The sequence below is a fragment of the Sus scrofa genome, chromosome X, assembly GCF_000003025.6.
Source record: "Sus scrofa isolate TJ Tabasco breed Duroc chromosome X, Sscrofa11.1, whole genome shotgun sequence".
Lineage (NCBI taxonomy): Eukaryota > Metazoa > Chordata > Mammalia > Artiodactyla > Suidae > Sus > Sus scrofa.
Genome location: NC_010461.5, coordinates 121244429 through 121258336, shown reverse-complemented (window position 1 = coordinate 121258336; position 13908 = coordinate 121244429). Strand labels below are relative to the sequence as shown.

The 13908-nt window shown below is 45.2% G+C and overlaps 2 protein-coding genes across 12 annotated transcripts in view; one reads left to right on the top strand and one right to left on the bottom strand.

The window, feature by feature from the left end:
* The window catches only part of AFF2 (AF4/FMR2 family member 2), a 486016-nt gene that overhangs the window by 5238 nt on the left and 466870 nt on the right, over positions 1-13908 (bottom strand). For all 11 annotated transcript variants that reach the window (XM_013984014.2, XM_013984028.2, XM_013984035.2 and 8 more), the window contains one exon: positions 3591-3781. In XM_013984014.2, coding sequence (XP_013839468.1) covers positions 3591-3781 — 191 coding nt within the window. The remainder of the gene's footprint in view (positions 1-3590; positions 3782-13908) is intronic.
* Positions 1-13908, top strand: part of LOC110257797 — a 268589-nt gene that overhangs the window by 241683 nt on the left and 12998 nt on the right. The window contains exon 4 of the mRNA XM_021080475.1: positions 3126-3212. Within this exon, the coding sequence (XP_020936134.1) occupies positions 3189-3212 (24 nt within the window). The 5' untranslated portion in view covers positions 3126-3188. The remainder of the gene's footprint in view (positions 1-3125; positions 3213-13908) is intronic.

The following is a 13908-nucleotide window of genomic DNA, read 5'->3' as shown; positions in this document are numbered from 1 at the left end:
TGGCAACTCCTGAATTTATATTCTTATATATTTTACGTTTATATTTAGAAAAGGGTCCTTATACATAAAGCGGTAGGGAGCCATGGTCTATATGCTACCAAGTTGTTTTTCATTCTATGTGTTCTTGAAATGGAGATATTCTCTTTTCCTTTTGTCTAAATGAACTAAGTTTACTGACATTTCTTGGCTGGATGCAGTTCTAGCCAGTGAGCCTGGACAGCCATTCGAGCTCTCAGCATCTAAGGCCAAATCAATGTCCAGGAGGCATCTGATTTGGTAAATGTTATTCCTTTAGTGAAGGAAGACGGCTTGTAAATATCTGTCACATAGCACATCCCCCTGCCCCCTGGGACACGGATGGTAAGACTGCCTGGCCGACGCCCCTCCAGCTGATTTGAAGGAACGGCTCCGAGGCCACCTACTAAATAAGCAGCAGGACCAGAGTCTTAGACTGTTTGCCCTGGGGCAGGGTAGGGTATGTGAGGAAACTACAGGATGTCCTGAAACTAGCTGGGCTTCCCCTATTCACGTCTGAACCAATGTGTCTGGCACAGCATGGGTCTTGGTTGGGAGAGGGTTCTTGTCGGACCCCTTCATTAGCGTCCGACAAAGGAGGCAGCCTCAGCCACGAGGAAATTACGCCTGTGCTGAGGGAGTTGAGGAATCTTTTGGGGGCGGGGAGAGGCGCGGGAGACTACCTGCAAGTGGTCGGGGTGCTCTCCTGCCTTCTTAGAAAGCAATTTCCATGCATGGGTTCTGTGTGCTTGCCTGCCCAGCAGATGGTATTTCACTAAACAATGCATTTATTCTTCGCAGTATGTATAACATATGGGCTCGTTCTCCACGTATCCCCTTCATTTGATGATGTGATACTTTTTAACCTGTACTATGCAGTAAAGTCATTTCTGCGATAAAAGAGTAAAAATATCTGTGGCATCGAAAATACTTTCTTCTGTAACAGAATATTAAGGGGAATGTTAAAGGACCCAGTCGTTGAGTGACTGTGAGCCACACATGAGCTGGGATGTCCCCTGGGTATGCTGTACAACACCCGTGGTGGCCTTCTTAACGCTCCCCAGGTTGCCATTTTAGTAAGTAGCTGGGAAGGTAAGGAACTGGGCTTCTAGAACAAAGGCCAGAGGGCAGAATCATCCCCACTGGTCCATTTTAGCCCTAGAATCTTCCGCAATAAGCCATCTGCCTGCCGCTGCACAGGCAGGCAGACATGGGGTGGGGTGGAGACCTTCCACCCGGACAGGCAACCTGGACCATTTCCACTGCGTGATTGGGTGGGAAAGGTGCAAGTACATGGCTGTCGCCAGTAGGAGGCGGAGTACCAGTCCAAAGGGGAGCTCCTCAATTTCCCCATTTGCTGGGGGACGAGACAGATGTGGGAAGAGTCCCCAGCTCTAAGCAGCTCAGAAATGACAGATGTGTGAAACTCAAGGCATCAAACAGGAGATTCCAAAGTAGGACCTTCACGCAGTCCACTGGACGGCCCCACAGTGACCCCAGCAACATGCATCTTCTTTTGGCTGCTAGAGTGACGGAGTCCTTTGATTTAGTGTTAGGTGGGGAATTTAACTGTCACACTCTGCTGAGGACAAGATGAGTGCCAGGCCACTCAAACAGCAGCATGGTGACTACACTGCTTCTGGAAAGTTCTGCCCTTAATTTAGAAGGAATTACTTTAACAGATTTTGAAAATGGATGCAATTATGAAGGAAATCCATAAATATTGAATTGCCCTCTGGTTACTGATACAAAGTCAAACAGACAAGGGTAGAGGCAGACAAGCTAGGCAAGTCTTAAGATGCTTATGCCTTCATTAGCAGTTCTAGAACGCTTGGATCAGCGTGGCTATCCAGGCCAGCTGTCTTTGGATTTCCAAAAGCTCCGGAGGGTGGGCAAGAACTGCCTGTTACTCAGGAAGCTGAGGACAGGGCTCAATGAAGGGTTCTGAGGACGTATTATTAATCTCGCCCTCGAGATGGGCAGCGCCTCCTATAGGTTACAAGTTCAGATTCTGGAATCAGACAGTTGTAGGTTCACTTCCTGTTTTCAGTATTATGAGCTGTGATATCATGGGTGAATTTCTTAACCTCATCGAGCCCCAGTTTCTACAACTAGGAAGTGGGGTTAATTGAGACAAGAAATGATAAAACAAATAGTACAGTGCCTGGTATATGGAAATTGCTGCATGAACACACATAACCAAGACATTCAAATAGCCCCTGGAGTCACTGTAAGTTTATAGCTGGGTTGAGGGTTGAAGTCCCAAATTATGGAATATGCTTTGAGAGCCACAGAGTCTTTGAATTATGTAGATACATAACCCTACGTAGCAGGAAAGAGAAATAAATATTTGTAGGATCTCTACCTTGCACCTGACATTTTATGCTGATGGCTTTACACATATTATTTTGTTTCACCCATCTCCACCATCCTTCTGGGTAGTTTCATCATCATCCTATTATTATTATTATGCCTATTATTATAGAGAAGGAAGCTTGGGAGGAACTCATAGATTTAACTAACTTGCCTGAGGTCACCCAGCCAGTGCCTGCCAGGCCTCAAGCTTAAATGATTAGCCTTCCTACTTCTGTGGGACTGTTTCCCCACCTGCTCAGCAATGTCGCAGGGAGGAAGAGGAGCCAGGAAGCCCTTCTGGGTCAAATCCATGGGAACTTCCATGTACGTCTATGTGGCCTGTAGTCCCAACCTGATTCCAAGAAAACCCTGATAGTGCTTAGGACCCGAGCCCACTCCGTGCCACTTGTACCACATCCTGTCCCAGCAGGAGCCATGGGCTGGTGAAGGATGCTAGTTCCTGCCTGGACCTGGCCAGATGTTTCAACTACTCTAAACCGGGGGTCACCTCTTTGCAGCCTGATTCCAAAAGACCCACGTCTGTCCCCACCTTGACTAGAGTGCATCTGTTGCTGAGAGCTGGGCCCAAATCAGCCAAGTCAAATGAATGGCCAGAACAAAAGCAGGCTTTATTTAAACTGCCCACCTTCGTTAAGACTGTGAAGACTGGGTGGGCAGGGGGGCGGGGGGGAGACCTATGCACAAGCTAGCAGCATGTGTAGTCAAGGACCACTGACTCACTCTCTTCATCCCAGGTGTCCGTGTGGAAGACAGGAGCTGCGCCCTCGCCTTTGATTCTGAATACAAACCACACTCTCATGTGTTCACTGGAACTGATGAAGGTAGAAGGCCTTACTTCAACCCCACCCACCCACCCAAAAGGCAATAGTATATTATTCCTAATTCATTTGCAAATCATTCTTTTTCTCCTTTGCCGTTTCTCTGTGATCCGTACCATTGAAATGAAAATCTGAAACAGACATTTGCCAATACATGATAGTTCACAAATTACTTTAAGCTTTCAAGGAGAGTTTAATCTTAGGCCTTTCTCACTCTCTCAGCACAACTGGTCACTGGCTCAGCCCTGAGCCGCCCCCTTTCCACCTCATCTCGCTCTGGAAATCAGACGGGAGAGGAGGCCACTGTGGAAAACTCAAGCTCTTCAAAGCAAGCTGACTCTACCATGGCCTGTGGACAATACGATGAGCAGACAGGCATACCTCTGTTCTCTCTTGTCAGTTTGTCGGCCATGTCCCAGTGTTCGTAGCCCCGTAACACGTTGCTAGTGATGTTGACGTGGCTGGCGGCCATGTGGTGAATGCGCTGGGGGATGGTGACTGGGCCGTTGTTACAGTTCCCCATTGCATTGATGGGAGAGACGTTGTTGAGAGACACTGGGGATGGAGTGTTCCTGGGGAATGGGAAGAGACAGGTCTTGTTAGGTTGCTTGCAAAGAGTGACAGTGGCATTCTGGGCCCCCCTCATCATGGGACCTCATGAGGACACGGTTTGCCACAGTGAGGTTTAGCATGGTGAACATATATGAAGCTCGCTCTGGAATCCTACTGACTCTTCTCGAAGGACATCCTATAGCTTTTGCCAACACAGTAGCTTTCTCCAGAGGCTCCACTGCAGACCGAGCTTATCATCGCCCTGTTCCTGCCTGATGAGACCAACCCCCACAGGGCTACAGTGCCAGGCAGTCGAATGAGCATCCTTCTCCTTTTCTAACGTTAAACACTGAAGTCTGACTGCCTTTGGCAACCACCGATGACTCCATGCACATCTCTACTTTGTTTTAAAATACCAGAGAGAGCTGGGTGAATCTTTCCCTGGCATTAATTCTACCCGCAAATGTAGCTCTTACTTTGAATACGTCTAACAAGTCTTCTGATGTTCCAGAGACAGAATCAGCTCAGAGCTATGATGATTTCTCTACCTGCTGCCAGAATGGATACTGGCAGTTAGAAAAGACTTGATGTGCAATATTGGTCTATTATCAAAGTGTTTTGTGGCAACCACAATGACAGTTTGCTCCAAATACAGTTGCCACAATAAGCAAAGTGCAATTCTTAAAAGCCCCCCAAGGAGCAGTATTAGGGAGGCTGGAAAAAGCAAGATTCTGAATATCTCTTCAGGATTCTTTAAGACATGCTATAAGATGGCTGTTAATTGCTGCCGGTTCACCTGCACACAGGTTTAGAAAGAGAAGTCTCTGGAGTTCCTGCTTTGGGCAGTGCCGCTATTTGGTGGTAGATTTTTATGTAACTCTTTAATACCAGCAACAAGAAGTGGCCTCTTGGCTGAACATCGCATGGAGGGTTTGGACGTAGGCCAGGGACAGTCCCGAAGGCTGGCTGGTGGCCTATGGCCACGAGCAGGATCTATACACACCCCTAGCCCCCGTGTCCTCCTTCAGCTGGTCTTTGAGCAACTGCCCAGTCAAATGGCACCATTTTATTACAATTAAACATTGTCTGGTGTAAGAGGGTGTAAAGCTTTTCCTGCCATTCATAATTTATGAAGTATTTTGACACTTCTTGATGGAAATATTTCTTTCCAAGGCAGGGTGAGGTCAGGGACGTGGCTAAGCTCAGGACCTGGGCACAGAAGGATTAGCAAAAAAAAGCAGTGAATGCTGGATTTCTTTGTGGGGGCAGGTTGCAAATGCTATTTTCTAGTCTTTCCCCCAGTGGTGGTCCTTAACTCTTAAATGTCAATTTATGGCAAGAAAGTAGTATATCCTCATTTGTAATCTCTAGAGAAAATTGCACAGCTGTCCGTGTCACAAATGCTGGGGTGGGGGGCAGTGTGGTGCTGGGAAAGTTCTGGAATCCCAGGGATCGGGACTCTAGCCGTGTGTGTCTGGGCTCCCTCCCCTCGCTGGGCCTTTCCTGGACTGCGAGAAAAGGCTGGATTCAAGGCTTTCCCATCATGTCCAGAAGTCACAGGGGGAAACAAATCACCTCTGTTCGCCTCGTACATCCTGAAAGGGCCTTTTCAGTTTATAGCATAGGAGTGCTATTGAGGGGCTTTCTTTTAAATAATCAGTGGTGGAGGCAAGGAGGGCGAGGGCACGGGTTCGCTTTTCGTCATGACTGACCTCACACGAGGCTCTGTGGGCTGACTTTCCCGCAGAGCATGTCTGCGCACCCTGCACACTGCATTGTGCTCCTGAAATAAATCAAAACGCGCCCAAGACATCGCGCCTCCGGCTAAAAGAGGGCTGTCGCCACGCTCATCCTGCTGGGGCTTTGGCCTTCTGTCCCCCTTCTGTGGATCTGCTTGCAGATCTTGTTCTCTTCACACGTCTGTGGCACGTGGCCACGTGTGTGCACACACCAACACAGGCCTCCCACCGCCCACGCCACGAGCAGCCTGGACCCCCGCCATCCTCCCTCGCATCCCAGCCACCGTCACGTCCTGCTGTTCCTGGGACTCAAGCTCTTCCTTGCCCAAGCCCAGCAGCCCTTTCTATCTGCCTGCCTTGTTTCATTTTTCTCTATGACATTTATCATCTTGCATAGACTTTTTTTTTTTTTGACACATAGACATATTTTTTAACTGTCTTCCTCTTCCGAAAGAATATGACCTTGAGGAGGGCAGGAATCCTTGTCTTTTTCATCCAGGGCTGTTCCCAGCATCTGGAACAGTGCCTGATGCACATGCTATGTACTTAATGAATACCAGTTAGAGCAGTGATTAGTTAGTAAAGAACTACGTAGAGCACAAGGGCACAAGGAGAGGGAATACGTTTGTCAAGTGCCTGGCAGAGCATTCATGCACAGTAGGAATGCAATAAATATTTGGTGAATAAGAGAATGAAGGGCCCCTTATTGAAAAGAGCCAATAGTCGAATAGGGGAGCAGAATGCGTTAATTTCTGGCAATCTAGGCCAAGTGCCAAAAGTGAAGTAGAGACCTAGAGTTGGGGGACTTCTAGGAGCAAGACCCCTTATGTTTTGCAACTCAAAAAGGTAATGTGACCACAAAACGTGGCAGTGGCAGCAGCCCCTCTTTGTTCCAGTTCCTGTGTGTCAAGCACAGTGCTCTGGGCTTCCCCAGGATTATCTCTAAGGCTCACGACAGCTCTCTGGGTGAGTTTCTGTCCCCACTGTTTCACAGATGACAAAAAGGCTCAGAGAAGTTCAGCTCCTTTTTGAGGGCCCCACAGCAAATGTGTCAAAGAGCCAGGATTTGAAGCCAGATCTGTCTGGCTTCAAAGTCCATTTTCCTTCCATTCCATCAAGTTATCTCAAAGTCCTACCCTCCCGCTACTTACTACAGGGTTCACTTGCCGTGGGTGTCTGCCTCGACCATCACCCTTGAGTCCACAATGGCTTGTTTCTACCCCGCTCCCCAGGCACCGCCCATGTTCACACAGGTACCGCCCTCCCAAAGCTTGGTGACAAGTTTGGCTTGATGAGGATGTTCCTTCTTCCAGTGGCCACCACACTCCTTTTACTGGCCAAGGTCCAAACAAGTGGAGATATCTCTTCCCTTCTAGCTCTTATTTTTTTTATTTTATTTTTTTTCCCACTGTACAGCACGGGGACCAAGTTACTCTTACATGTATACATTTTTTCCCACCCTTTGTTCTGTTGCAATATAAGTATCTAGACAGTTCTCGATGCAACTCAGCAGGATCTCCTTGTAAATCCATTCCAAGTTGTATCCGATAACCCCAAGCTCCTGATCCCTCGCACTCCCTCCCTCTCCCCCCCCCGGGCAGCCACAAGTCTATTCTCCATGATTTTCTTTTCTGAGGAGATGTACATTTGTGCTGGATATTAGATTCCAGTTATAAGTGATATCATGTGGAATTTGTCTTTGTCTTTCTGACTCATTTCACTCAGTATGACAGTCTCCAGTTCCATCCATGCTGCTGCAAATGGCATTATGTCATTCTTTTTTATGGCTGAGTAGTATTTCATTGTGTATATATACCACCTCTTCTGAATCCAATCATCTGTTGATGGACATTTGGTTGTTTCCATGTCCTGGCTATTGTGAATAGCGCTGCAATGAACATGCGGGTGCATGTGTCTCTTCTAAGTAGAGTTTTGTCCAGATATTTTCCCAAGAGTGGGACTGCGGGCTCATATGGAAGTTCCATGTATAGATTTCTAAGGTATCTCCAAACTGTTCTCCATAGTGGCTGTACCAGCTTTCATTCCCACCAGCAGTGCAGGAGGGTTGCCTTTTCTCCACACCCCCTCCAGCACTTGTTATTTGTGCACTTATTAATGATGGCCATTCTGACGGGTGTGAGGTGGTGTCTCATTGGTAGTTTTGATTTGCACTTCTCTTATAATCAGAGATGTTGAGCATTTTTTCATGTGTTTGTTGGCCATCTGTATATCTTCCTTGGAGAACAGTCTATTCAGGTCTTTTGCCCATTTTTTTTCCATTGGTTGATTGGCTTTTTTGCTGTTGAGTTGTATAAGTTGCTTATATATTCTAGAGATTAAGCCCTTGTCCGTTGCATCATTTGAAACTATTTTCTCCCATTCTGTAAGTGGTCTTTTTGTTTTCTTTTGGGTTTCCTTTGCTGTGCAAAAGCTTGTCAGTATGATGAGGTCCCATGGGTTTATTTTTGCTCTAATTTCTATTGCTTTGGGAGACTGCCCTGAGAAAATATTCATGATGTTGAAGTCAGAGAGTGTTTTGCCTATGTTTTCTTCTAGGAGTTTGATGGTGTCCTGTCGTATATTTAAGTCTTTCAGCCATTTGGAGTTTATTTTTGTGCATGGTGTGAGGGTGTGTTCTAGTTTCATTGCTTTGCATGCAGCTGTCCAGGTTTCCCAGCAATGCTTGCTGAATAGACTTTCCTTTTCCCATTTTATGTTCTTGCCTCCCTTGTCAAAGATTAATTGACCACAGGTGTCAGGGTTTATTTCCGGATTCTCTATTCTGTTCCATTGGTCTGTCTGTCTGTTTTGGTACCAGTACCACACTGTTTTGATGACTGTGGCTTTGTAGTATTTCTTGAAGTCTGGGAGAGTGATGCCTCCTGCTTGGTTTTTGTTTCTCAGGATTGCTCTGGCGACTCTGGGTCTTTTGTGGTTCCATATAAATGTTTGGATTGATTGTTCTAGTTCTGTGGAAAATGTCATGGGTAATTTGATAGGGATTGCATTGAATCTGTAGATTGCTTTGGGTAGCATGGCCATTTTTACAATATTGGTTTCTCCAGTCCATGAGCATGGAATATCTTTCCATTTCTTTACATCTTCTTTGATTTCTTTGATTAAAGTTTTATAGTTCTCGGCATATAGGTCCTTTACCTCCTTGGTCAGGTGTATTCCAAGGTATTTGATTTTGTGAGGTGCAAATTTAAAAGGTATTGTATTTTTGTATTCCTTTTCTAATATTTCATTGTTGGTATACAGAAATGTGACTGAGGAGTTCCCGTCGTGGTGCAGTGGTTAACGAATCTGACTAGGAACCGTGAGGTTGCGGGTTCGATCCCTGGCCTTGCTCAGTGGGTTAACGATCCGGTGTTGCGGTGAGCTGTGGTTTAGATTGCAGATGTGGCTCGGATCCAACGTTGCTGTAGCTCTGGCGTAAGCTGGTGGCTACATCTCCGATTAGACCCCTAGCCTGGGACCCTCCATGTACCGTGGAAAGCAGCCCTGGAAAAGGCAAAAAAAAAAAAAAAAAAAAAAGAAAGAAATGTGACTGATTTCTGAATGTTAATCTTATATCCTACTACTTTGCTGAATTTATTAATCAGTTCAAGTAGTTTTGGGGTTGAGTCCTTAGGGTTTTCTATGTATAGTATCATGTCGTCTGCATACAGTGACAGTTTTATCTCTTCTCTTCCTATATGGATGCCTTTTATTTCTTTTGTTTGTCTAACTGCTGTGGCTAGGACTTCCAAAACTATGTTGAAGAGCAGTGGTGAGAGTGGGCATCCCTGTCTTGTTCCAGATTTGAGTGAGAAGGCTTTCAGTTTTTCCCCATTGAGTATTATATTTGCTGTGGGTTTGTCATAAATGGCTTTGATTATATTCAGGAATGTTCCCTCTATACCCACTTTGGTGAGAGTTTTGATCATGAATGGATGTTGGACTTTGTCAAATGCCTTTTCTGCGTCTATTGAGATGATCATATGGTTTTTGACTTTTCTTTTGTTAATGTGGTGTATGACGTTGATTGATTTGTGTATGTTGAACCATCCTTGTGAACCTGGGATGAACCCTACCTGGTCATGGCGTATGATCTTTTTTATATGTTGTTGGATTCAGTTGGCTAAGATTTTGTTGAAGATTTTTGCGTCTATGTTCATCAAAGATATTGGCCGGTAGTTTTCTTTTTTGGTGGTATCTCTGTCTGGTTTTGGAATGAGGGTGATGGTGGCATCATAGAATGTCTTTGGGAGTATTCCTTCTTCTTCAACCTCTTGAAAAAGTTTAAGGAGGATGGGCACCAGTTCCTCTTTATATGTTTGATAGAATTCGCCTGTGAAGCCATCTGGTCCTGGACTTTTATTTGTAGGGAGTGTTTTTATGACATCTTCAATTTCATTTCTAGTGATTGGTCTGTTCAGTTGGTCTGTTTCTTCTTGATTCAGTTTTGGCAGGCTGTAAGATTCTAGGAAATTGTCCATTTCTTCCAGATTGTCAAATTTGCTGGCATATGGTTGTTCATAGTATTCTCTTATGGTTTTTTGTATTTCTGCAGTATCCATTGTGGTTTCTCCTTTTTCATTTCTAATTTCGTTTATTTAGGTTCTTTCTCTCCTCTTCTTAGTGAAACTAGCCAGGGGTTTGTCAATTTTGTTTATCTTTTCAAAGAACCAGCTCTTGGTTTTATTAATCTTCTCTATTGTTTTTTGAATCTCTATTTTATTGGTTTCCTCTTTGATCTTTATAATTTCCTTCCTTCTGCTGACTTTATGTCTTTTTTGTTCTTTTTTTAATTTGTTTAGGTGGAGGGTTAAGTTGTCAATTTGAGATCTTTCTTCTTTTTTGAGGAAGGCTGTATCGCTATGAATTTCCCTCTAAGCACTGCTTTTGCGGCGTCCCATAGATTTTGAGAGGTTGTGTCTTCATTATCATTTGTCTCAAGGTATTTTTTAATTTCCTTCTTGATTTCCTCATTGACTCATTGGTTTTTTAGTAGCATGTTGTTTAGTCTCCATGTAGTAGGTTTTTTCTCATTTATTTTCCTGTGGTTGATTTCTAGTTTCATGCCATTGTGGTCAGAGAAGATACTTGAAATAATTTCTATGCTCCTAAATTTGTTGAGGTTAGCTTTGTGTCCCAATATGTGGTCAATTCTTGAGAATGTTCCATGTGCACTTGAGAAGAATGTGTATTATGATTTTTTTGGATGTCGTGTCCTGAAGATGTCAAGTAAGTCTAACTTTTCTGTTGTTTCCTTTAGGATCTCTGTTGCTTTATTGGTTTTCTGTGTAGAGGATCTGTCCCTTTATGTCTGTTAATATTTGTTTTGTGTATCTGGGTGCTCCTGTATTTGCAGCATATATGTTGATGATGGTAATATCCTCTTCTCGGATGGATCCCTTAATCATTAAATAGTGTCCTTCTTTGTCTTTCTTTATGTCTTTTGTTTTAAAGTCTATTTTGTCTGATATGACTATTGCAACTCTGCTTCCCTGTCATGTCTATTGGCATGAAATATTTTTTCCCACCCCTTCACTTTCAATCTATATGTGTCCTTTGTCCTAAGGTGAGTTTCTTGTAGGAAGCAGATTGAAGGTTTTTGCTTTTTTATCCACTCAGCCACTCTGTGTCTTTTGATCAGAGCATTCAGTCCATTGACATTTAAGGTGATAATTGATAGATGATTATTTATTGCCATTTTAAACCTCGTGTTCCAGTTGATTCGATGGTTCTCCATTCTTCCTTTCTTTTTTTGGTTGGATGGTCTTTGATTATTTTCTGCTTGAGTGGTTTATTTTTTTCATTTTTTGCAAATGCAGTGTTTGGTTTTGGTTTGTGGGTTCCCTGTTTTTTAAGTATGCTAATCCCTTCCTATAATTGTGTGTTTTAGCCTGATGGTCCTGTAGGTTCAAACACTTCATTACTATACTAAAATAAGAAGAGAAACAAACAAACAAAAAAAGGGTCTTTTTATTTCCTTACTTCCCTTGCCCACATTTTATGATTTTGATGACTCTTTTTTTTCTTTTTAATTTTATTTTGTTTGAAACATGTTTATGATTAAATCTGTATGCTGGCTTATTTGAGTGACTGCTCTCTGATTGCGGTTTCCTCAATCTTAGTTCTTCCTCTTTTTTTTTTTCTTTTTCCTCCCTTTCTTTTCCTTCCTTTCCTTTTGGTTTAGAGAAGCCCTTTTGATATTTCTTTTAGCCTGGGTTTTGTATTGCTGTATTCTTTTAGCTTTTGTTGGAAAAAATTTTTATTTCCCCTTCTATTTTAAATGATATTCTTGCTGGATAGAGTATTCTAGGTTGCATATTTTTTCCTTTTAGCACTTTAAATATCTCTTGCCATTCCCTCCTGGCCTGTAGTGTTTCTGTAGAGAAATCAGCTGATAGTCTTATTGGGGGTTCCCTTGTAGGTAACATCCTGCTTTTCTCTTGCTGCCTTTAGGATCCTCTCTTTATCACTAACTTTTGCCATTTTTATTATAATGTATCTTGGTGTGGGTCTATTTGGGTTCTACTTCTTTGGGGCCCCCTGTGCTTCCTGTATCTTGAACTCAGTATCCTTTAGATTTGGGAAGTTTCCAGCGATAATTTCTTCAAATATATTTTCCATTCCCTTATCTTTTTCTACTCCTTCTGGAATTCCTAGTATGTGCAGATTGGCCCACTTTATATAATCCCATAGGTCTCTTGTATTGCTTTCATGTTTTTTCATTTGGTTTTCTGTCTGCTGTCCTGATTGGGTGATTTCCATTATTCTATCTTCCACATCACTAATTCGTTCTTCTGCATTATTCATTCTGGTTTTTGCTGCCCTTAGTTCGGTTTGTATCTCTGCCAATGAATGTTCTAATTTTTCTTGGCTCCTTCTTATATTTTCTAGTTCCTTTCTGAGGGTGTCTGCATTACTCTTCATATTTTCTCTTCATTCCTTCAGTATTTTCACTATTTCCCTTTTGAACTTCAAGTCTGTCAGACGGCAGAGGTCTGTTTCATTGTTGACTGCTTTAGGTGAGTTTTCCTGTTGGTTTAACTGGGGGTGTTTTTTCAGCTTCTTCATCTTGCTTGTTGTTTTCTTTTTCTTGGTGGAGTTGTACTCCCTGTGGCCGGGCAGGGTTTGCCTTGGCACTGCTATGGAATGTTTCCCAAGGGCTGGAGTTGTTGGTCAGTCTTCTTTGAGGCAGCTTGTCTTTTCCTGAGGGTGGGTGGGGCTGACAGGGTCTCTCTGAAGCAAAGGAGGACTTCCTGAGGGCAGACAGGACTGGGAGGTCCGCACCAACATGGAAGCCGATTTCATGCGGCCGGGTAGAGCTTGCTCTGGTGTTTTTGGGCTGTGGGGCTCTTCCAAGTGGCTGGTGGTGCTGGGCAGCTGTTCCACGGGCGTGCAGCACCCCCCCAACCCCGAGGGTGGGAGCAGCTAGCTGGGCCACTGAGAACCCAAGGGGCTCTTCCCCAGGGCAGCTGGAATTGGCAGGACTGCCTCGGAATGGAGGCAGATTTTGCATGGCTGGGGCAAGCTTGTTCTAGCTTTTCTAGACTGCGGGTGCTCTTGCAGGGGGCTGGCAGTGCTGGGCAGCTATTCCATGGGAGTGCAGCACCCCCCCAGGGGCTGGAGCAGCTAGCTGGGCTGCTGAGAACCCATGGTGCTCTTCCCCAGGGCAGCTGGAATTGGCAGGGTCACCCTGCAGTGGAAGGAGATTTTGCACAGCTGGGCCGAGCTTGTACTAGCTTTTCTGGGCTGTGGGCCTTTTCCAGGGGGCTGGCGGTGCTGGGTACTGCTCTGCGGGGGTGTAGCCCCTCCAGAGGGCAGGCAGGCCAGGGCAGGGAAAGCCCCTGTGGTGGTTGGTTTCCCGCAAACGGTGAGGCCAGCCCTCCGGGATGGCAGGCAGTCTCAGGTCCGGCACATGTGCGTGTGCGGGGTAGGGGAGGGTGGATGCACTGGGAAGCCCAGCTTTCTGATAGCTGGCGGGCACGTGAGCTCGCTGTGGTGTGGGGAGTGTTCTATGGGGGCCTACCCCTCCTCCTCTCCCCTCCCCAACACGGGCGCCTTGTCTCTCCTGCAGATCTAGCTCTTCTCCCAGGTTCCCTCTGATGTGGCTTTCCACTCCCCAGCCCTTAGCATATTGCTCCCTCCACCCAAGACGCTCTGCTTTCTAGACTCCCAGGCAGTCTCTGCCCCGCCAACCCAACAGACCGCTTCCTAGTCCCCCAAGCAGTCTCCGAGCCGCCCACCCCAGCCCGTTCCCGGGGACTAGCCTCCAGAGCCGAGGTCTCGGTGCCCAGCCCCCATCCAAGCATCTCAGTTTTTGGTGACTGTGCCAGTAGTTCGGATGATCTGTTTGGTTCTCACTCTGCTCTTCGGAACTCAGACTTACTGGGTCGCTCTTTGCATCTGGAGAT